The sequence below is a fragment of the Lonchura striata genome, chromosome 14 (genome assembly GCF_046129695.1).
Source record: "Lonchura striata isolate bLonStr1 chromosome 14, bLonStr1.mat, whole genome shotgun sequence".
NCBI classification, from domain to species: Eukaryota; Metazoa; Chordata; class Aves; order Passeriformes; family Estrildidae; genus Lonchura; species Lonchura striata.
Window position 1 is genome coordinate 4,313,559 of NC_134616.1, and position 22,755 is coordinate 4,336,313.

At 38.9% G+C, this 22,755-nt stretch overlaps 1 protein-coding gene across 2 annotated transcripts in view; it reads right to left on the reverse strand.

Annotated features, from left to right (window-relative positions):
• The window catches only part of LOC110471139 (connector enhancer of kinase suppressor of ras 2), a 172,978-nt gene that overhangs the window by 64,557 nt on the left and 85,666 nt on the right, over positions 1-22,755 (reverse strand). For both annotated transcript variants that reach the window (XM_077786481.1, XM_077786480.1), the window contains 4 exons: positions 18,006-18,047; positions 15,438-15,557; positions 6,306-6,365; positions 2,662-2,730 (listed from right to left, as the gene is read on the reverse strand). In XM_077786481.1, coding sequence (XP_077642607.1) covers positions 2,662-2,730; positions 6,306-6,365; positions 15,438-15,557; positions 18,006-18,047 — 291 coding nt within the window. The remainder of the gene's footprint in view (positions 1-2,661; positions 2,731-6,305; positions 6,366-15,437; positions 15,558-18,005; positions 18,048-22,755) is intronic.

A 22,755-nucleotide genomic window follows, 5' to 3' on the forward strand; every position in this document is an offset into this window, starting at 1 on the left:
GCGTTACATAATTTGGAAGCAGCTCTCCTTTAATACCTCCTGAACACTTTTTAACTCTCAACTCCATAGAAAAGCTTTTGGAAAAATAAAGTAAAACTGTAAAAATTTGTGACCATTCCCTGGAGAGTCTGTTCAGTGCCCAACCACCCTCTGCAGGGAGAACATTTTCCTGAAATCCACCCTAGCCCTCCCCTGGAACAGCTCCAGGTTCTGTAATCTCATTTTTACTCTTTCAGCACCACAGTTCTGCCCTAGCCACGAGTGAAGCCTTGCCCTGGACAGCTCCATAACTCCCTGTGAAAAATGCAGAGTGCTGGGAATTTAAAGAGGATGACAAACTGGAAGTGCTCAAATTATCCACCTTACTAAAAAAAAAGTGATGAGCTAATTTGATTGCATCCTGAAAATACCTAAAAGAGAAACCTGCTCTCCAATTTAAGAGATAAAAATACATCAGGATCAAAGGACTGGAAGCTTGTGCCAGACAAATATAGACTACAAATAAAATTACTTTTTTCCCCCCAGCAATGAGAATAATTAACTACCAGAGCAATATTTTACAGGTTGTGGGAACATCAATGAAAGTTTTAAAATTCAGATGATCATATTAAATGAACATGAATTTGTCTAGAAAATACACTGGCCTAGTTCAGTCAAAATCAGATTAAATGGTGCTGGTAGTCAGCAATGGGATTGGAATCTGCTAAAAGAGATCCATACTTTCTCTGCCCAGGGAAGTATTTCCAGCAGTGGCTCTTCTTCATCTTCAGAACAGCTTCTTCCAAACACATTGTGTTGAAGGGTATTTATATTTGCCATAGTATAAAATTATCTGTATTTTTATATTATATATTATATATGTATTATCTATATTATATATTTTAATATAAATGGTTTTTTATTTGAAATAATATAAAATATTAGTACCAAAGTGCTACAGAAACATCAATCTTAAACAAATGTCTTAGTTAGGATAACTAAAATAAAATCTCTGGAAAACCTGTAGGAACACCAGAGATCTGCAAGTTCTCTACCCCCCCCACCCCAGTCATTGTTTTCAAAGGGGTTATACCCCTTTTTATGAGCTGATCATGATAATATTAGAATTTTGATTATGTGGAAATTGAATGAGCTGTTGACTTTGACTAATTCCAGCCCACTAATGGAAATAATGCTAATTATAAGCAAAATATGGATCATGATAACGTGATAACTGGGGGGAAGAAGGAGCACAGCTGAGGGTGGTTTGCAGCAAGGAGTGCCAGAAATGACTTAAAGGCAAGACTTGAAGACCTAAGGGATATTAAAATATTAACACTTCTAATCCACGAGAGGTGAGAGTTGGAGACACAGCTCTGAACCATGCAAACACTCACTGTTACTGCCTGATTTTCCAAACTGAAGACATGATGGGACTTTCAAAGCAAGAATAAGTTTCCAAAAGAACCAGTGCCTTTTATCTCTTTCCTTGGCTTGTTAGAAACCTCAGAATGAATAATTTATTTATTATTGGGGGCGATTTTTTTAGGAAAAAAGTCTTTTATGGCACTTGACTCAGCTGTTGGTCCTGTGCCCTCAGGTGGAAAGGGATTACAAGTATCAACCACCTTGAGCCTGCTGTAATAACAGACATGGAAAGAGTTGCTAAAAAAGCCAATTCTTGAGAAGCTGAATGGGGGATTTCACCTATGGGAGTAAAGATTAAATCAGATCTGTCACTGGAAGAGTGTTTTTGATGGAGAAAGCCAGCCTAATGCATGTTTCAGCTTGTAACTATGACAACTCTCTAATACAGATAAGAGCTGTGTGTTGCATTAACATTTAAAGTGTAAATGAATAAGTTATACTTCTTTTCAAGAGAAAATATTTGCTCTCTAATCATAAGACTTTAATAGCCAGACTTTCGTATTTCCACTTCACACAAGTGACAGACAGAAAGAGATTTCTTAATTTTGCAGCTGCTGTGTCTGGAGATGGGGCTCACCAGGACAAAGTGAAACAGCTAAATTAGCAGTTTCTTAGGAAGTAACCATTGTCCTTGTCACTACTCATGACTAAGAAATAATAAATACCAATACCAGTATTCCTTTCACCTGTAGCTCCAGCAACAGTGGAGCTATTTAAATTATATTTAAATTACATACTGCAATACTGAGGTTCAGCATCCACGTGCTTATGGGTATCTTAAAAATAAATCTCCATCCAAGAATGCCCAAACTCGAACCCTGGCAGATTTTTATCAACGCTTTAATCATTTTTATATCTTCCCCCCAACAGATTCAGAATACATGGCTGTTACAGCACTTCTGCATTATTAATCTGGATCCTGCATTAAACAGAATGCAAAATTCTGTTCAAGAGAAGTTAAACCAGCTGGCAAGTGCATAATGAGAAGTCTAAGAACTTCAAGGAAATATTCTTGGATCTCCTTACATAAGAAGAGTATGATGTTGAACAGCAGCTGTGCAAAATGTAAATTTGGCTTAATCCTTCTGAGCTGGTTATGGACTCAATTTGGGCCTTTTCTTATTCAGAATAAGCAGTGAATATGATGTTTAAATATACATAAATAATAATAATATAGTTGGGAAAAGAATAATTAATACTTTTTACCACCGGGAACAGGCAAAGCCTGCAGCACAGAATTTCCAAAATACTTACCACAGTTTGGTGGTTGACCTGGATCACCTCATCACCAGCATGGATTTTCTTACATTGGTCAGCAGGAGACTGAGGACAAGAGAGAAAAATTTAATTTACAGAGAAGTTGTGGAGGTGGAAGGAAAGAGCAGGAATTAAAACAATGAATTTTGAAGGAGGCAAGAAAGCTGTGCCTAAAGAAGTCTTATTGCCATCAAATAATGAGAACTGGTCATATTCATAAGGAACAATTTTTTTTTTTCTGAAAACATTTGATGAAGCAATCTAGAATTCCACTTGCCATTCCAACCTAGAATTCCAGCTGCCATTTGTGGCCAGTTGAGCTATTCCATTGAGTTTAGCTGAGCAGTAACAACCGTGTTGGGAATACCTTGGGTGAATTCACATCTCATGGAATTAAATCTGCCACAGCACACCCAGGACAGGGCTGGATCAGCCAGGTGTGGGGCAGAAATCAGGGCTCAGTCCCCTACAGAGAAGTGTCACTGCTGAGGGGAACTGAAGATACTCTGCACACAAAGGGTATTTATACCTTCACATTCAGCTCCAGCATTTCCAAGAAAGTGTTAAATTAACCATTTGAACACAGAATATGGTAATTTACAAATGGGTGTAAGGGACTTGCTCTTCAGGAGATTTTATGTACACACACTATTCACATAATTTTGTGATCCCGGAGCTGAAAAACTCCCTTATCCTAAATATAGCTTGTTCTGAGCACATGAAAATGGATTAAAACCCATTGAGGAGATAGTCAAACATGGCCAACTACTATTGTACAAATAATGTTTAGATGTTTGATTTAAAATCTGTGAGAGAAATCAGGGGCATTCAGGAGATCAGCAGGCTCAGGAGTAGAGAGTTGAGAATTCAAGGCAAATTGTTTGCACTGTGCACTGGCTTACAAGAGTGTTCTACTGACACAGAGCACTCCAACCTGGCATTGAGGGGAAAATAACACAAAGAATCCAAGAGCTAAGACATCACCTTGGAAAATAAATCCCAGTGGAAGGTGGCTGTTGAGCCAGGAGACTTGGACAAGGTGGGAAGTCTACTCATGAGATACAGGTCAGAGGGAGGAGAGGACTGATTGTCCCTTGTCAAACAGTGCTGAAACTTTTAAAGCAAAATAATCCTCCAGAAGCAGTTCTAGCTCCCTGCCAAGCCAACAGACTCCTAAGAAAGGCAGAAAAGGAGCCACGTGCAGCTGAAGGAGTGGCCTGGCTCCAATCCTGCTGAGGAGCTGCACAGAGAAAAAGCTGCTACCAAAATGTAGCTGAGGACATGGGTACCTCCTGGAGCCAGCCTGCAACATAAATTGTTAAGCACAATAAACACCAGCCACGTGTCAAACATGAAGGAAGGAAGGATTTATCTGAACTGAAAGTGATGTGGAGAAGTTCATGGTCATGACCTCACTGCAGGCAAGAGCTCCTCAGCTGCACTGCCTGCAACCCAAAATCCCATTCCCTTTGTGAATGGAGATTAAAAACGTAAGGTGAACAAATAAAAGGAACAAAGAGAAGAGGAGGCAATACAAGAAAAACCCAAATTGCCGCTGACGGGGAAATGACTGCAATTATTTCTGAATCAAATGCCAGAGAGACTCACCAGCCCCAAGGGTCAGCCCCTGCTGCCAGGGCCGTGCAGGGCTCTGGGAGCAGAGATGGCATTAATTAGCCAATAATCAACCAGCAGGGCAATCAGCCAGTGCTGGGCAGGTGATTCCCAGCCTGACTGGGCTGTTCCAAGCACAGCTTTTACCTTCTCCCACTGCTGGATTTTCATTCCCAGCCCAATTCCAGCCCCTCACCTGCCCCACCTCTGATGGGGCTTTGGTCTCTCCTGGGCTGGGGCTCAGTTCTGAGCTGAGCCCTGGCAGAGCTGTCACACCTGAGCCCTTCTGCTCTACAACAAACAGGATTTTACCCCAAACTTCAGGTGGATGATGTGGAACCCACCGGGCTCCAGAGCCACTTTCTCCTTTTCGTAGAAACTTGTGGAATTTTGGCAGCCCAAGAGCAAACAGTAACAGAAATATTCCTGGAATTCAACATGACTTTAACAAACTCTTTGCTTTAAGTGGGGCACGAGAGGTAAGCAGGAAGCTGCAATAAACACCACATCCATAATGGTTAACTTCAGCTGAACAGCAAAGGCCTGGCTCTTTCTCTTTTTAGCTGCTTTCCTGACTTGGATGAGGCTGAGCTAATTAAACATTGGCTCTGAGGTCAATTATCCCTTCAAAAGGAATGAAAAATCAATTTGCTGAAACACCAGAAGTTAAAGGTCTTTGAAGCTGGTTTATCTGCACATGTGATTATACTTCCAGCAAAACGAAAAAAGTAATTTCTTCTGGTGGTGTCACAGCAAAAAGTTTTAATAGTCCAAATAAAAAGATAAAAATTCTAGTGGCTGGCAATTTAGTAACTCTTCCTGTGAATTTCAATTGTAAATATATCAATTTTTCCCCTATAAACTGCATTATATTTTTGAAATTAATTAGAATTACAGTAAAAAAGTGGATTAATTACAGCATGAGTAATTAAATCTGTGAACATAATCTCTCCAACATAATCAAGATGGATTAAGTAATAATTTTCATCACCCAAGATACACATATAGTTAATTTTAGACTTCTAAATCCTGCCAATGGTAACAATATAAACAAACAAATTTCAAGTTTAATTTGCATTAGAATTGCCTTCCCAAATTGTCACATACAAATCATCTGGCATTCCATGGGTTTGCACTGACAAAACCCATATAAATACCACTAAATGTATATAAATCAATTAAAATATCCCACATGGAGCTCACCCATATGGGCCAGCAGAGCACTGGCACTTGCCAGCCAGGATTTACATGTCACAGAGCTCATTGGATGTTCCTTGGGCATCAGCAATCCATCATTTCCCTATCAGCTGTATAAAATCTAAACTTGTCACTTGCCCAGCTCTGGGCTCTGAACAGACCCGAGCCTGAGTGGGAACAGTGACTGAAAGACAAGATGAGAACCAGAAGGGTCGTGTTATGTCACAGTAATTAGATGGCAGCAGTTGAAGTCAATTTAATTATTTCAAATTTATAATTATGAACTGCGCGTCAAGGAACAAGGAGGATGTTTAGAAGCTGTGCTGTTGTTCCTGTCACACTCTTCAGTGTCCCCTCAAGCCTCACATAGATCTTTGAGCTGCAAAACTCTCTGTGATTTCACTTCAGGTTTTTTAATACCTCTGGCCTACAATGAAAATTATAATTGATCTCTTCTTGTATATTTACTACAAATTATAGAAAACAAAATAAAATGAACTTAATATAAAGGAAACCACTTGTTCCAGAGTGAAAGTGTGTGAATGTTGCTAAAAAGAAGTATTTGAGGAACCACTGAGGGCAGAAGTTTGAGAATTTCCTTTATTATAGAATTGGTTATTAATAATTTCAACACAGCAGCTTTTCTAGTCTATGTTCAAGGGTACTAAGTCTTCACAAAGGTAATATGATACATACACATAAAAAAGGAAAAAATATATTAATAAAAAGTAGCTTGGTTTAAAGCAAGCTTACATATTACAAAATACACTGCAGATACACAGAAAATAATTGTAAGCATGATGAAAGCATTTTAATATAAAGAATCTTACATTTTCTGTTGTTCCTGTGATTACATGTAGTCCATCATATGTTGATTTGATATACATTCCCTGGAAAATAAAAAGCAAAAAGGGTATTTAATATTTGTAGGAAACAAATACAGGACATTTGCATGATAATTAACATAATGGATTTGCCCTAAGGACCATAACATTTGAACAGACTGGAAGGAGCTGTGGTCAATTAACATTTGCAAATCTAGAGTTAACAAATCTATACCAAGACCACTATAAATAGCAGAGTTTTCTCACTTCATGCTTTTTTTTTATTCTAAAGTTTGTGAACAGAGTTAACTGAGCATCAGCGTAAAATCTTGTGTTTATTCAGTATTTGAAATATTTAACATGATCTCTTTTTATTACAGGTGACATAAAAGAAGTATTGAAACTGAAATCATGAGCAGGAGTAGTTTTTAAGCTTAAAGGCCCAATTTTCAAAGAGTTCCCGATTCAGTAATAATGAAACCAGAGCCTAACTCAGAAAAGACAGGAGCCAGTGCTCATATTGTAATTTATGGGGGGAAATGAGCTTAGTGAACTAACAGGAGCTTTGTAATTAGTCCACCAAGAATTCTCCTTCGAGGAGGCGACTGACAAGATGGAGAGAGACAACCAGAGCAGGGATCTGTGGAGCTGAACACAGTCAGAGCCCCAAATGTCAGGGAGGCTCCGTGGCTCCTGTGCTTCCCTCTCAGGAGCCAGGTCAGAGCTTCCCATCTCTTCACACAGCACGGTTATCCATCACATTTGGAAACCTAATTAATCTAATTGGTACATTGTGCTGCTGATTTATTATTCTTTCAATAGTTCTGCATCACCTTGTGCTGTCAGCCCCAAAGTTTATAGAGTCCCCAGCAATAACCAAGAATATTTTGTTAAGAGAAAGCAATTTCTAGATTCCTGAATGCTAATGGAAATCTTCTGGCAGGGTGGGGCACACAAACATCACTGCCCAACCCCTCAAGAAAAACCCAAAACTTGAAGTCCTACAAAGTTTAGGTGATACTGCTCTTCACAAGTAAACTGGAAGATGGGATGGAGCCAAACTCTTTCTGACAGTGGGAGGATGAGAAGCAAAAGAAAAGTTGGGCCTCTGGTAAGGAATTTTTTTTCAGTTTTACCATCAGGAAAATAAAACACTGGAAAAAGCTGGCAAAGCTGTGGAATCTCTGATTTGGAGATGATCAAATTGCGACTGGATGAGGCCCTGAGTAACCTCCTCCAGCTGGGTCTGTTTGGATTTTTCATGGGAAAACATAACTTCTACCTTAATGTAAACTAATTGAATTTCAGCAAGTTTTAAATGTATTGAAACCTTAGAAATAAAGTTTGTACAAGCCTGATTGCTGGCTGGTTGCTTTATTCTTTTGCATAGGAAGCTCTGCTTTAGATTTTACTCCCCATCTCTGTTGTTCTCCTAAATTAGTCTACTTTATAAACAAGTTCATTTGTACAAACCAAAGATGCAAAATAAATCTTTCCAGTTTGAAATCAGCTTCACAAAATGGGATTAGTTGGAAGAAAGAAGCTGCTGGTGAACCCTCCAGAATTTCCTTCTTTAGAGCTGTTTAATTGTATCTGTTCTGCTGTCTCTGTGGTCCCTTCAGCAGCCAAGGACAAAGTTCTCTTTGCCAACTCAAGGACACAGACAGGATCCTGGAAAACTGAAGGCTCCTGTGGACAATGGGAAGGGGAATCTCTGTGACATTCCCATTCTCTGGAGAGAGAGGCATCATTTTGTCTCTCAGGATTTCTTGGAGAAGCACAGAGAGAAGAGGAAACAATCTCTGTCTCTGCTCCTTTGTTTTGCCCATGTGGAATGTGGTGTGGGGATTGTTCACCTGCAGTGATGGCTGGGTTGGATTCTGGTGAAGTTGTTTGGGGTCAGTGACCAGTGGATCCAGCTGGGTTGGGCTCTCAGCAGAGTCACGAGTTTGAGTTAATTAGGTAAGTAAAAAGTGAGTATGTAGAATAGGATAGTATCTCTTTAAATAGTGTATTAATGTCATATAGTATAGTTTTAATAAAGCAATCCTTCAGCCTTCTGATCTGGAGACAGCCACCATCATTTCTTCCCTGAGCCAGGGTTTGTCACATTTTACTATAAATCTCCATTAAAAACCTGGAGCAGAAATTTTGCCCATCTAGTGTGAGTTATGCTGAATTTCCAAACTTTTCACAAGAACATTGCACAACATTTCTGCTCTTTTAGCACTTGGTCAACCTCAGGAACACATTTACAGCCACACTTTTATATCAAATTTAATATCATAGTCCTAACACCCCACTTGCTTTGACAAGATGCATTCCCCACTCAAAAAAACCAACAGGTTAAAGTCTTGAAGGCCACAAGAGGACAGAGTGCTAAACTTTTCACTAAATTTTACCACTTAGTTCTTCCTAAAGTTTTAGACTCTTGTTAGTCTCTGTGTATTTTTGGAAAAAATCAAATTATAATTTTATATCTTAACAGATGCCATTGGAGAGTCATAAAACCTGACTAATCACACAGAATTACCCTACATTTTGTTAGCTGCTCTTTCATCCTAGTTATTAAAATTTAAGAATATATTAAAAAAATAAACAATTTTAGTGAATGACTCATAGCCTTCAAATTATCCTACAGAGAGCTTCCATCCTTGTTTTCCCGAAAGAAAAATAATGAGCTTGATTCTTGTTGACCATAACAGGAGCAGAGCATCCCCTTGACATATGAAAAGCTGAAAAGATTATTCTGCATGAAAAGAAAATCAGAGTTCTTATATTAATTTTTTACTTCAAATGGTTCAGCTTGGGCAGTGATATCCAGAGAATTGTTTGGTCACCTTGAGTGGCCAGGTACAGGCAGAGGTTTGGCAGTGTGGCAGAGACCCTGCTGGAGTGGGGGCATGGAGGATTCTCTGCCTCTTTCCTTCCATTTCCCACTGCTGCCCTCTCCACCCAGCTGTGTCTGCCTCTCCTGCTCTGCAAACTCAGCAATGTCCATCCCTGTCCCACCGTGTCCTTCCCTGTCACAACCCCGTCCATCCCAGGGACTCAGTTCCCAACTTTCTTTTTGTTCCCTTACCAGTCTGTTTCCTGCCCTTAGAAGCAAAATATCACTGGAGTCCTTTTTCAAAATGATTCATCTCTCTTCTTCTTTTTTTTTTTCCTCTTTTTTTTTTTTTTCCCCAAGAATGGGTTTTAGTCTTTCTGGCTTATTCTTGAATGTCAACAATGATCTCAGAGAAGAGAATAACAAGCTGTACCCCTTATCTTAAGATAAGGCAAGAGTCAAGGAGTCTCCTCTGTGAAGATGGCTCAGACTGGTGAACATTTAGAAATAAATAGTTGCTATTTAATAACTGATGTGTCAGGCATAAACTCCAAAGAATGACACTGACCTATGTTAGAGAACAAGGAAATGTTTCTCAGGCATCAAATCAAGAGACCTGGCTGTTTCTGAGTAACTGCCACTGTCCCCTAGTGACAAAATGAATTAAAGGTTTTTAATTAAAATCTGACCTTTGAAAACATATGGGAAGGCATCAACCATTTAAAACCCCATTTTGAAAAGACTTTTCCCCAGAAAACAGCATATCCAGTTGTCAGGGGAATTTCCTTGAAAATTTTCTTGCAGAATCATCTGGCTAATTAACAGGATATAATGACAGCAGTGTGTTTTTAAGTGTCAACAATTATTCCAGCACAGGCAAGCAGTGAAGCAGAGATGCAGATTTGTTATGCCACAAATGATCAGGGAACTCTTACACCCCTTGATCTTTTGCCCCATAAAAAGTGGTTCTTTAATCTTATTTCAACTATCAAAGTTACAGAAATGCATTTAAATGAATGCCATGATAGTGCTTTGAGAAGGTGATGGAGTTTTGTGTTTAAATTTCATACCATTAAAAGTCCCTCTCAAAATTTTTTTTTCTGCCTTATATGTTGCAGTCCTTTGCCCAAATTTGAACACCTTTACTTTCCTTCCTGCAAGACAAGTTCCACCTCTTAAACGACTTAAGAGAGTAATTTATTTTATTCTTCTGTATAAGAAAATTTGGGTTTGTTTCAGCTTTTAGGCTATGACAACCTTTATATGTCAAGCATGATGGAAATTTGTCAAGTTTATGTAAGCCTTATAAAATAATTCTAAATAATTAGATGAACACCCTGACAGTTTTAGGCCAGGCATATTCCCATTAAAAAAGCTGCCTTCATATTCTACTTTTTCTTCTTGCCTACCTTGAAATTCCTTTCTTGTAAAAATGGGAAAGATTGGCTTCCATCACCTTAAATCACAAATTCCAGAGAAAGAGAAGCACTATTTAAAAGGGTAGCTGGTCACTGGATAGATGAATAATCCTTCTTAAAGAAGGTTCTGTGCATCTGGGAGCTTGGCTCTTTGTTCAGCTTTTTTGTTTTTCCAACATTACACAGCTGGTTTAATAAAAAATTTTATTTTTATAAATAAAAATCTTTACTTTCCTTAAATTCTTAGAATGAAACAGGAAAAGTTCCCTCTGCAGAAAAATTAAGAAGGCTCTGGATATTAGCAGCATACATCTTAATTAAAGTGGGTCTGATTCTATCAGTAGGGGGGAAGCCCAGACAACAGAGAGAAAGAGAATAAAAAGTGAAAGGAAGAAGGATAAAAGTCCTCCTTTATTCCAGAAGGAAAGAAGAAAACATTCCACAGACATCAAAAGATACAAATGCAAACAACAAAACCCTAACTGCTTCTCCATTTAGAATCTCCTGCTTAGGAGGAATCATTAATCTCATCAAATAAGATTAAAGCTGCATGTCACACAGAAAGGTCTCTGGGTATATGAGCTGGACATCAAGTTCAGAAGATTAAAAAAAAAGTTTCATCTGAAATAATACTGGCTGTAATAATCTCTCACTATGGACAATCCCCAATCATCCAAGAGCAGGAGGGGGGGAAAAAAGCCCCAAACCTCAAAAACCATTCTATGATCCCATTCTGTATCTCTATAAAATTTCCAATAAAACGCTGCCTGTTTATGTGACAGCAAAACTGCTCCAAAGCTGGCTCTGGGCATAGAAGGAGGTAAATCATAGCAAGGTTCTCCAGCCTTTCATCAACCTTCATCCCCAAGGATTTAGCAGCAAGCTCAGGAGCTGCCAACAGCAACCCAGACTCCTGGCTCAAGGGCTTATTTTGGATCCATCAAGCCAAAAAATTAAAAGTGGGGAGGCAATTTTCTTAAATCACAAAGTTATTTTATTCTATTCGATTTCTTAAAAATTTATGTCTGCATGTTCTGCCAGAGCTAACAGTGATTCTCACAATTTAATACTTTTTTAGTGCAGGAATTTATTTGAAGTTTATCAAATTGATTGTTTGAAACAAAGCTTTGCCTTCCAGACATCTTGTTTGTGCTGGTTATGCTGTGCACTTCAGATATTAATGGTATTACCATACCCAGTACTACAATATAGGAGAAAAAGTGCTTTACAATCTTTAAAGTTACTTCAAAATGAAATAGAAAATACATGGAGGGTGTTTCAATATCTGCCACTGAAAAATTAGTGGCAAAATAGGGAAAAGGAGGAACAAGCTTGACCAGTGAAACTGGGGAAGGAAAGGAAAAAGAGAAGAATAAACCCCAATATATTTCTGGAGGCCAACAAATGCCCACAGAGATCAGGATACAAACGGAGTCCCCTGGAACAGACTCCAAACTGAGTGTTCCCAATGCAAATTCCTTTGTCCAGCAAACTGCCAGGAAAGCACAGCACACAGAGTGTCCTGGGAGGGCTGCAGATAAGGCCAGGCTTTAATAAAGCTGAATGCAAAGAAGGTATTTTAGAGAGGGATAAAAAAACAAAGGGTGACATAAAGCTCATAAAAGCACAGACAGAAAGTTCGAAAATGCTAGAACTGAAAATGCACATTCCAAAGACTTAGAGTCCCTTTGTGAAAATGCTTTATGATCCAGAATTTATTTACACAATTAAACACACAGACACTGCCCTGCAGGAGTTCTGACTCCATGCAGCAACTGCGTGGACTTGGACCTGGAAATTAATTCTGTTTATGTGGGAGCTTATGCAATGTCAATAGGATTCCTGGCTCGTTTTGGGAAGAAATTAGAAGGCATGTAATAAAAATTTTGCAAATGGAGTTTTGAAAACTTGGGAAGACTCATAATTTAGTCAGCTGAATATAATTCCAGATAACTCAATTCTTTCATAAATGTGAGTGATTTACAATGCAACACACTTTGCTCCAATGGAAATAATTGTGTTTGTTTTCTAGGTGCCAACCCTGGATGAACCCTGTTCTCAGTAGTGAAAATTAGAGCTAGATTTAAGCCCAAGAGAGCCTATGTTTTAAATTCTTGCTATAAAGGTAACAAATGTTCTGAAAAATGGTACAGTAAGCCACTCTTGAAAAACACATTTTTGGCGATTTTAACACCAACTGCTGTTCATTAGCTTCCTACCTCTAAAACTAAAATTACAGTATCCTTTTCACAAGTGTGTTGTGAGGATGAATTAATTAGTGTCTGTGAAGCACTCAGTAAGGCCATATAAAAAGTAAATAAAACAACTCAGGATGAAATTAGTAACTCCAGGGACCGCAGAGCTTAGCTGGAGTGTGGTAAATCAGGCCTCAACCCCTACACTGAATGATAAGGATAAAAATGGAACTCTGAATACTTTCCATTCACTGAATAGTGCTCATTTCTCTCTTGAATGGAGCAGATATCCTGTGGAAAAAATCCTCTATACAATCATGAGAAAGCCATTTGTAATTCATTACTCTGTTCTATATTTGATTCTGATTAATGTTTTCTTTTCCTTTTCACATGATTTTTCTTTTATTCCCATTTATAGTCCTTTTTCATATTTTCTTCTAAACAGAACACAGTGTCAGCAAAATTGATTACAAGGAACTTTCCAACCTAACACACGCTACAGCGTCTTCACAATTAGGCACAGAAAACTCACTCATTCACTGTGATTTCACTTCATCTAAGGGAAAAAAAGGGGGAAAAAAGGATAAATTGCCAGGCAATTTTGATTGCAGTATTTGTCTCATGTCCTCTGTCAGCAGTGCCCACTCCCTGCTCTTTTGTTGGCTCCTAACTCACGGGGGCATGTTGTGGAGAACCACAGCAAAGTTCTTGCAGCCCTGGTCCATCCAGCCAGGACCATTCCAGCACAGCTCCTCAAGTTCTACCAGGAAAAAAGGGGATGTGAGCCATGGGAAAGGCCCCAGCACCTTATACAACAGCTCTCACCTGGCTCACTGCACAGCTCAAATCACACTCAGGTCTTTATGGGCAGTTCCTGCCAAGAGCTCCTGACAGACACCTGCCTCAGCCTGCACACCAGGAAATCTCAGCTCTCCACAGGAAATGCTGACAGACATCTGCCTCAGCCTCAGTTCCCCACAGAAAATGCTGTTTTTGGGGTAGATTCCACTCCTGTCCTCCCCCAGCCTACCCCCGTCCAAGCTGCAGAGCCATCACTGCATGGAAGCATCAGCAGCACCAAGCCCTGCTCATGCTGCTCCATCATCTCTGAGGAAAATGCACCTCTGTGTTCACCTTCTCTGCAGCACTGATAATGAACTTTCCCCTAATTAGACCAGCAGAAATGCATCCCATTTCTGCACAGAAAGGAGAACAATGCAGAGTGCTGGCCTGCAGGGTGTAGTAACCCTAATGCAAGTCAAAATCACTGGGATATCCACAGCAAATGTACTGACCTGTATTTCCTGGGTACCCTGCACTAACCCAGAAATCAGACCTGGAGGGGAAACTGGGCCATAAAGGGAACACGTTTGGCCATAAGGATGCAGCAGCACAGCGAGGGAATTGTATCTGTGCTCAGGATTACACACTGGGCTGAGCATCTGCGATGCCATGGAATTAAAATTGAATGTGCTTTATGTTGTGGTAATGTTCTTTGTTGACTAAATCAGCCTAAGAATAAAGTAAACTTGTGCAGTCACACAACACCTACTCATGTTATTAAAATATGCCATTCTCAGATTAATATGCATACCTCAGAGTAATTATGCCCTTGTAACTCTGACAGTATTTGCATATGACGTTTGTCGTTATTCAATGTCAGAACAAAGGGGAAGATGTTGAAATAAGATGAAGTGTCTCAACTAACAGAAATTTAAAATCTGTAAATCACACTGTCTTACAAACAGGAAACGTCACAAGGTGTAGAGCGGCACTCAAATGGATTTTGATTTGTCAGTTTGGGGGTTTTCTGTGGATAAGCCTCATGGCTGCCAATTTCACTCCCCACTTCCCCTTTCTTTTACCTCCTACAACTGCTTCCTTCAACCCAGAAGCAACATTCCTGAATTACTCTTCTTGTAGAGAGAAAATAAAAATAAGAAGAATTCTGAGAAGGCAGCTGGAGGCAGTTTAGGAGACTGTGCTGGGAAAAGCAGCACTGGCTCTTGAGGAGAACGAGTGAGAACACCTCAGTGCCTGCAGTGCCACCTTCCACTCCAGCTTTTATTGGGGTCTGAGGTTCCCAAGCACAACCCTTACATTCCTACAGCCCACCAATATCAAGTGGTTGCAAAATAAGGGATTACTGAGGGGAGGCAGAAATCTTTACCCACCAACCACTAAAATGTCACAAAAATCCATTGTCCCAAAAAACATATCAGTGCATTAATATTTGAAAGCTGTAGCCAAATAATTCTGAAACTGTTCCTGCAGAACATTTCATTGCTGTGACCCAGCACCAATGCAGAGCAGCTGGGATGTCCAGAGCCATCCAGCCAGGCTGCTCAGTAAGCAATAATTTACAGATAAAAGAGATTTAGTTTGTTCCTGGGATGATAGTTTTGGAACTTTTATTTGAACTGATCATTAAGGAGGCATATAACTCCATTTATTCAAGTCCAAGGCACAGACCTTCCTCTAATAATTTTGAAAGCACATGAATGACATTAGTTAATTTTATTTGTATGTGTTTGCGTTTGGGGATTATTTCAGTGCACTCCAAAAATTGCAATCTGGCTGTCAAAGGATCATAAACTCATACAGTTACATATGAAGTCTTAGGTAAGGCTTTAATAAAACAGGGGCTTGTTCAGGGCATTTTAAGAGTTAAACTTGAAACTGCTTTGCTACTTACCAACCCCTCACTGGGCATGATGCTGGTGAGATGAACGACCTCGAGATGTGCAGACTGGGACACCAGAGAGTCAGAAGAGAGGGAAATGATGTGGTCACAAATCCCAGACAGGGTTTTACACTGCAAAGGAAAACAAGGCAATAGAATATCTCATATCCAACTGGAACTACAAGTGAAGAAGTTCTTATTCTAAGAACTAACCAAGAATAAACAGATTATTTTAATTCTTAGCACTGTAAAAATTACAGGTGTATGAAAGTCAAGGGCAAGTGGTTAAAGGAACAGAAAATATCCATAAATGTCAAGGAATTGTGCATGTATGTACAGTTCTGCTGTAGAAGAATATCTGTATCTCTAAATTATCTTCTCCACTCCAACCATGTACACTTTAAAAACAAAAGAACAAACCCAATGAACTTTATCCTGATGATTATAAATACAATGAGAGTTGAGTGAAATATGTCAAAATAAATGTATTATGCAACTGAATAACCTATTTTGGCTACCAAATCATGACATCATCCCTACCAACTGTGACAATTAGGTGAATTCTGCTCTTCAACCTGGAAAATTTCCTTTTTAAAAAATCACCCTGGCAGAGAAATGCCTAAGTTAACCCATTTCCTGAAGTAAAATTCTTATGCATCTTTGAACACATCCTTTAACTGATATTCTACATCACCACAACTATGCAATGATTTTGGTATCCTGCCTTCCAGCTAAAGATCTCAAAATCTTAATGCAAATCCACAGAAATTCCTTTAAATTAATTCCATTGCATGGACAGTGGGTCTGACAAATCCAACCCATCTGTCAAAACAAAGTTTGTAGGTCAGAGAGGAGCTGAGCTGAACTCTCAAACAACATTCATGTGGATTTATTCCCAAATTTCTGCATGCTGTTTAAAATACACTCCCTCAAAAAGTCTCTGCCTAAAAATGTTTGAAAGAATTCATTTAACAGAATTTCAGGATGGGTTTCTGGTCAAGGCTGTGCTGTGTGCATCTATTCTGCTTTGGGGACTGTACTCTCATTTTTCCTAATTATAGCAAATTCCAGTGAAATCCCTTCAGGGAAGTTTTGTTTCAGGCAATTGCAAAACCATGAGGCTTTCTAATATCTCATTTGACACTATCCACAGAAGTTAAACAAGTAAAGTTGTCACAATGAATAAGTTAACTGCCTAAATTTGTAGGTTGGGTTTCCATTCACTGTGCAGTTACTCATCTGGAAATCCAAGGACAGCTCTGGAGCCTGGGCTGTGGCATCTGGAATTTGTATCAGCTGCAAATGCAAGGCATCCCACTGAGGTGTGTGTGGCTGCAGCTAAAGGTCACCACTTCCACAAATACTCCAAGCAGTTTCAGCTTGGGGCCAGAACCCCTGAGCAGAGTTTGGGTCTCATCTTCTCCCAGCAGGGATGGAGAAACTCAAAAATAGCAAAAAGCTCCAGTGTAGTGGGTGCCCTGTGTGTGAGTGCATCCTTCATCCAGCTTCTGAACCACTGCATATCAAGATATTACCAAAATTTCCAACTAAAAACCTCTCTATGCCTCAACATTTGAGAGCATTTTCCCAGATCCGATGCAGACTAAACCCCAAAGAGAGCAGCACTTTCTACTTTCTACTGTAATGCTTTAACCTTGGAGTTGCCTCATGAGAATACTTTTTTTCGTAAAATAAACAACAAAGAAGTTTTCAATCAAATCAGCCTGGTCTATGGAAGGTGTACCTGCCAAAGTTAGAACTGTGGGCTAAAAGGTGAAAATATATAAATATAAATGTAAATATATATATATATGTGTGTGTGTGTGTGTGAGTGTGTGTGTGTGTGTACACCCCAAATCCCAGAAGGTATCAGGTGGTTTTAAAGGTTCTATTCATACCCAAGCTTTGCTATAGTAAGCTTTTTTTTTTTCCTCTAAAAGTCACTGCACGCTTTCTAAATTTAACAGCACATCAATGTTTTATGACAGATTTTAATCCCTGCTGGAAGCAGAGTATGTGCAAAAGGCTTTAAAAAAAAAAGAAGAAAAAAAGAGTCAGGCATTTGGGCAGAGCTTGTCAAAAGCTTATCTGAACTTGTAAATCCTTTGAGAGTTCCCTTTCACCACAGGCTTTATCTCAGTGTCAGTACAGGCTTCTGTGCTGGTACCAGGAAAACATAAAGTATTTCAACTTAAAGGCCAATATCTAATCAATAATCTTGAATAAGATTCTTCCCCTCCCCTCTGTCATCAGATTTTTTTGAGTTCTGAAGGTACAAAATCTGACAACCAGTGATGCACCAGGTCCATGGATCTGACCAGCCATTCTGGTAGGAATATTAACTATACAGAATATTATGCAGCCTCTAAACCTAAACCAATAATTCTGTATTTGTAATTAACTGTAGCTATAACAGAGAGCATTACTGTGGGGAACTTTAATTTTTAGCAGCTGATATAATTCATCAGAAATTATGCCAAAAAATGAGGAACTTTATATTCCTACAGCAGCCTTATTTTTTGAAGAATTAATTTCCAAGTGTGGGGTAAAAATAGAGAATACCAAAGCAGAATTACTTACCACATGGAGAATTTTATTTTCTGTTTCATACACCGTACAATCCTGTGGTAAAGCAGAACAAAACAAATTAAATGAATGTCACATTATATTTCCTATTAGGAAATGAAAGAAAGTTTTATGCTGTTAACAATCCATAACTTATTTCTGATGAACCTTAAGACTTGTTACTTCTGGAGTAGTCATTTTCCTATTTTAGCAATCATTTTAAGAATAATCAATCTTACACTCCATAATTCCAATGTCACCCTTACCTTGCTTTTTGCTTTAGTACTATTACAGGGGTTAAAATATTGTTTTTTTTTCATGAAACAAACCATACAAATTGCTAAACTGCCTCTATTACTTATAAATGTTTGAAATTTCCCTCAGTGTGACCCTCTGGAAATTGAGACACAGCCATGGCAAAGGGGTTTGACCCAACCCCTGCAGCTCTGCCCCACCTCCTCCTGCCACTACAAATCTCAGCTTCTATTCTGCTAAAATATAAAATAAAAAGGAAAACACAGGAAAATATCTCCTCCAAGCAGAGTGAGGTTAGAACAGGGTCTCCCCAAGCCTTGGTTCCCTCTGAGCACAGCCCTGGCCAGGCTCCCTCTCCCCGTATCACATTGGGAAATTGTTAAATCATTCTCCTTGCCACATTGGAAAAGGCTTTCTACAGAGCAATATATGGGATAATGTTAAAAACTTGTCTTCTTGGTTTAGGTTTTTTTTTCCCTTAAATAAGCTTCCAAGTAAAATTTAACTTATTGATAATACCTGAAAGGTCCCTTCAAGTAACTTAAGATTCCCTCAGTGGGCCAGAGCCTGGAGGTGGCACCATCAAGACTGAGGCTTTTATCTCAAGAGTTGGACTTGATGTGCGGGTCCTTTCCAGCTCAGAATATTCTGTGATACCCCTTCAAGCAGCTTAAGATTCCCTGTAGTTCTCAAGATTTCCTCTTTTTTTCCTCTTTTACTACATCTTAATGTATTAGCAACAGGAACTGATTGCTTCAGCTCTCACACAGAACAATTCCCCCTCATTCCCTGTACCCTGAACACTCAGTTTGGGCTGGGACCCCCTCTGGAGGTCTCTGCTCCCCTCTTCAGCAGCCCAAACCTTGGCTGCTCCCATCCAGCTCCCAAACCTTGTCCCTTGGGTGTCCCTTCGAGGATTTTTTCCCTGAGCCCGTCTGAGGCAGCTGCTCCAAAACCTCAGCCCAAGGAACTGCCCCTCCCTCAGCTCTCAGGGTCAATATTTATTTTGGAGGATTGCTGCTCCTGTGGAGAAATTAATTTCTAAGTGACTACAGTGTAAAGAATATGGCTACAGAATAAGAAAGTCAAAATCAGAAGCTGGAGAGCATCAAGCAACACAGAAGAATTTATATTAGCATTTCATGGTCAAGTATCCCTTTGATGTTTCCTCTGTATTCATACTGTTATTTTCTAGAGCACAAAAAAAAAAAAAAAAAATCAATTAGTCAGTTTGGCTGGCAATGCCCAAGGCAGTTTTCCCTACAAGTTTTGCACACTTCAAACAGCTCATCCACCATCTCCTTTTAACCCTCCACGTACCAAGAGAACAAAATGATCACAGCAGGGCTTCCAGCTTGACTCCAGAGCTAATGTTCCTGTCTAAATGATTCCTTTAATTTCTGTGCTAGAAATACAATATGAACCTCCCTCTGAACAAACTTAATTACTTCAGGTCAAAGAATAGAAGACTTATGTATAGTAAAACTGAAATTTTACTGTTTTGTAGAGCAGAATTAATGTTAGCTGTACTTATGATGCACATTCAAGATTACATTAGCATGAAAAATGTTAATGGCTTTGGGATTCCTTCCAAAATAGATGCATATTGACTACTTTTTAAAATACATCAGACTAGTTTAACTGAGAGGTTAAAAGCACTTGCAGTGTTACACTAAAATATTAAGATATGTAGGTCACAATATCCTTCTGATTTCTTTCTCTCTGATACATAGCAATGCACTAGGGATCTCATTAAAAAAATAATCTTCCAGGACTACCATTTTTAGGATGTTGATCTATTTTTCTTAGAAAATAAATAATAGTTATAGTCACATTCTTTCAATGTTCTCCAGTAGCAAGAAGACATGATAAAAATATTTGTTCTTAAAGTTTAAAATAACCTTTAAATAAGTAGCTGTGTTCTATTTCCCATCTGTAAGAGGATAAAACACAGGAATTACAAATCCAGTCACAGTTGCAGTGTTGCAAACCAGGCAAGGACTGCACTGTCCTAAATATCCAAAATTCAAAGTGCAGCCCACCTTTGTCTCTGATAAAGTGAAACTGCTCCTCTGCATAATCATAAAGAGAAAATGTCAATGGGACTGGTGCTTACCCACACTCTAGTCAAAATTTCAATTTCTAATTTTGAAAGAAGAAAAGAATGCAAGTACCACAAAATTTTGCAGATTCCACAAAGAGTGTTTTATGGCAAGTTCTTGAGGACAGTTAACATAAAACAAACAAACAAAAAAAGTGAAATATTGAGTTCATTAACTTAGTTCTATAAAGCAGTGTGAGTTAAGTCAACTATTGAAAATGAATTAAATCCTATAGAGGAGCATTTCCCACCATGAGAAAGTTCTACAGCATGACAATATGACAAAATCATATTTCAAAATACATTGCTGGTACACATAAAATTAAATACTTCTCAAATTTAGACATTCAAAAGAAAGAGATCACTCTGGAATTAGGCCAATATACAATGGAAAGTGCACAGAACTGACTCATTTTACTTGGTTCAAAGGTAGAGACTTGATCAGAGGGTATTTTTAGAAACAAGTGAACAGATGTTTGATGAAATGTTCTTTAGCAAATGCAAGCAAAATAAGGTGGAGGGGCTGAAAGCTGAAGTCTGCAAAGTTCAAACTGAAAATAACACCCAGGTTTTGCATGGCAGCTGCTGAATCACAGGATAATTCAGCTGGAGGGGGCCTCTGGAGGTTATCTGGTCCAACCACCTTCTCAGGGGAGGCTAATTTAAAATTTACACCAGGCACAGAAGTTACTAAGAAACAACAATTCCTATCAGTTGCAGTGCAAACTAGATGGCTTGAAAAAACCAGAAAAGCCATGCTTCATCCTAAACAGTCTTTGGCTAAAAATAGGGCAAAATCCATTATAAGGTGCCTGAATTTATATCAGAGAGGTTAATTAGACAGTAATGAATGGAGAACAAGCAAAATTTTGTTTGGTTTTTGTTGGGAAAAGGCTGGGTTGTGCTGACATCCTTTGGTAAGACACAGACTCTTTTTGTTGAGAGAGTTTGTTCTTCAAAAGCATCTACCTCAGATTTAAACATCTTGGACATAATGAGGAAAAAATCGAATCCCAGCTGCCTCTGGGACTGGGGAACTCTTTCTACTTAATGAAAATTAACCAATGGCTGCATTTTATAAACAAAATTCCAAAGCAATTCTTCCCCAGCTCCTCCGGCTGTCTTTCCCTCAGGGCAGCCTTGGTGCTAAATCATGACCAACCCCAAATTTGGTTCAGTGATCCTGGTGGATCCATTTCAGAGCAGGCAGGAGAGTGAGTGCACCTTGAACCTGAGCTGTGCCTCAGGCTGAAGGCAGCAGAGAGCTCCAACATCTCAGTGCCCTGCTCTAATGCGCTTTTTTGCATATTGTTATAAACACATTTTGATGGGACATTGCACCTCAAAATCAGGATGTTTCTGCAGCTCTGTGCATGACTGAATTCTTTCACATTAGCTTAGTGAAAGTGATCAAAAGGGTTAAGAAAACTGAGCAGAATAAAGCACATTTCCAAACTGAAAAGGACAGCTGTAAATCGTCTAAAATTAGAGAATGAGGTTTTCTTTTAACCAGCATGAGCAGATGCTGTTTAAAGTTATATAAGTGACTATTCATCATAGCATTTGCATGGTATGTAAATAATAATAATAGAATAAAAAATAAATTTGATCTAAGGTTGTGTCACTCAGAGCACACAGGACATCCAAGCATGAAGATTCATAAGAACTTTCAATATCAAACTAAGGTTCCAGAGTAATGTCCCTGTTAGAAAATTCACCTGGAGTGGCAGCTGCAGGTTGTGCACACAAACCGTGTTCAATTTGCACAAAATGTCAAAGACTTTCCTCACTTAATGTGCCAGATCTGTACCCTTGACTGCTGCTTTCACACTGGCTGAATGAGGTATTTAAAATGTATATAATTCATAAAACAAGGAGCAACTGAAAGGGTCTGAGACCCAGGTTTCTATTAGTTATGCCTTTCAATGCATATTCCAGCCTACAGCTGAGCCTGCAGTTCTGGTTTAGGTGAGACATTTCTGCTTTCACGCATTAAAGTAAATTTTTCTCAGATTTATTGACAGCAAAGATGTCTCTCTATGACTGATTTGGTTTTATCTGCTCTTTCTGGTGCTAAGTTTAATATAACATAAAAAGAACTTAATAGACAACCATCAAACAAGCCAGATCTGACAATAAGATAAAGAAAAGACAAAACTTGATTTGTAACCTGAAGCATATTTAAAGCATAACCCATTCACTAACTAAGCATTTTTCATCTTGGAATGACTTGGAATTTATGCTAAAAGATTGTTTTTAAGTTGTCAAAAGGAGGACAGCTGTGGGACTAGAGCTGAAGGACTGGAAAAAATAAAGAACCAAACTATTGCTGGCAGAGGAGAACAGAATTTCATCTGCCAAAAGCTGGGACATGAACAGAAGTGGAGGCAGCAATTCAAAATTACTCTA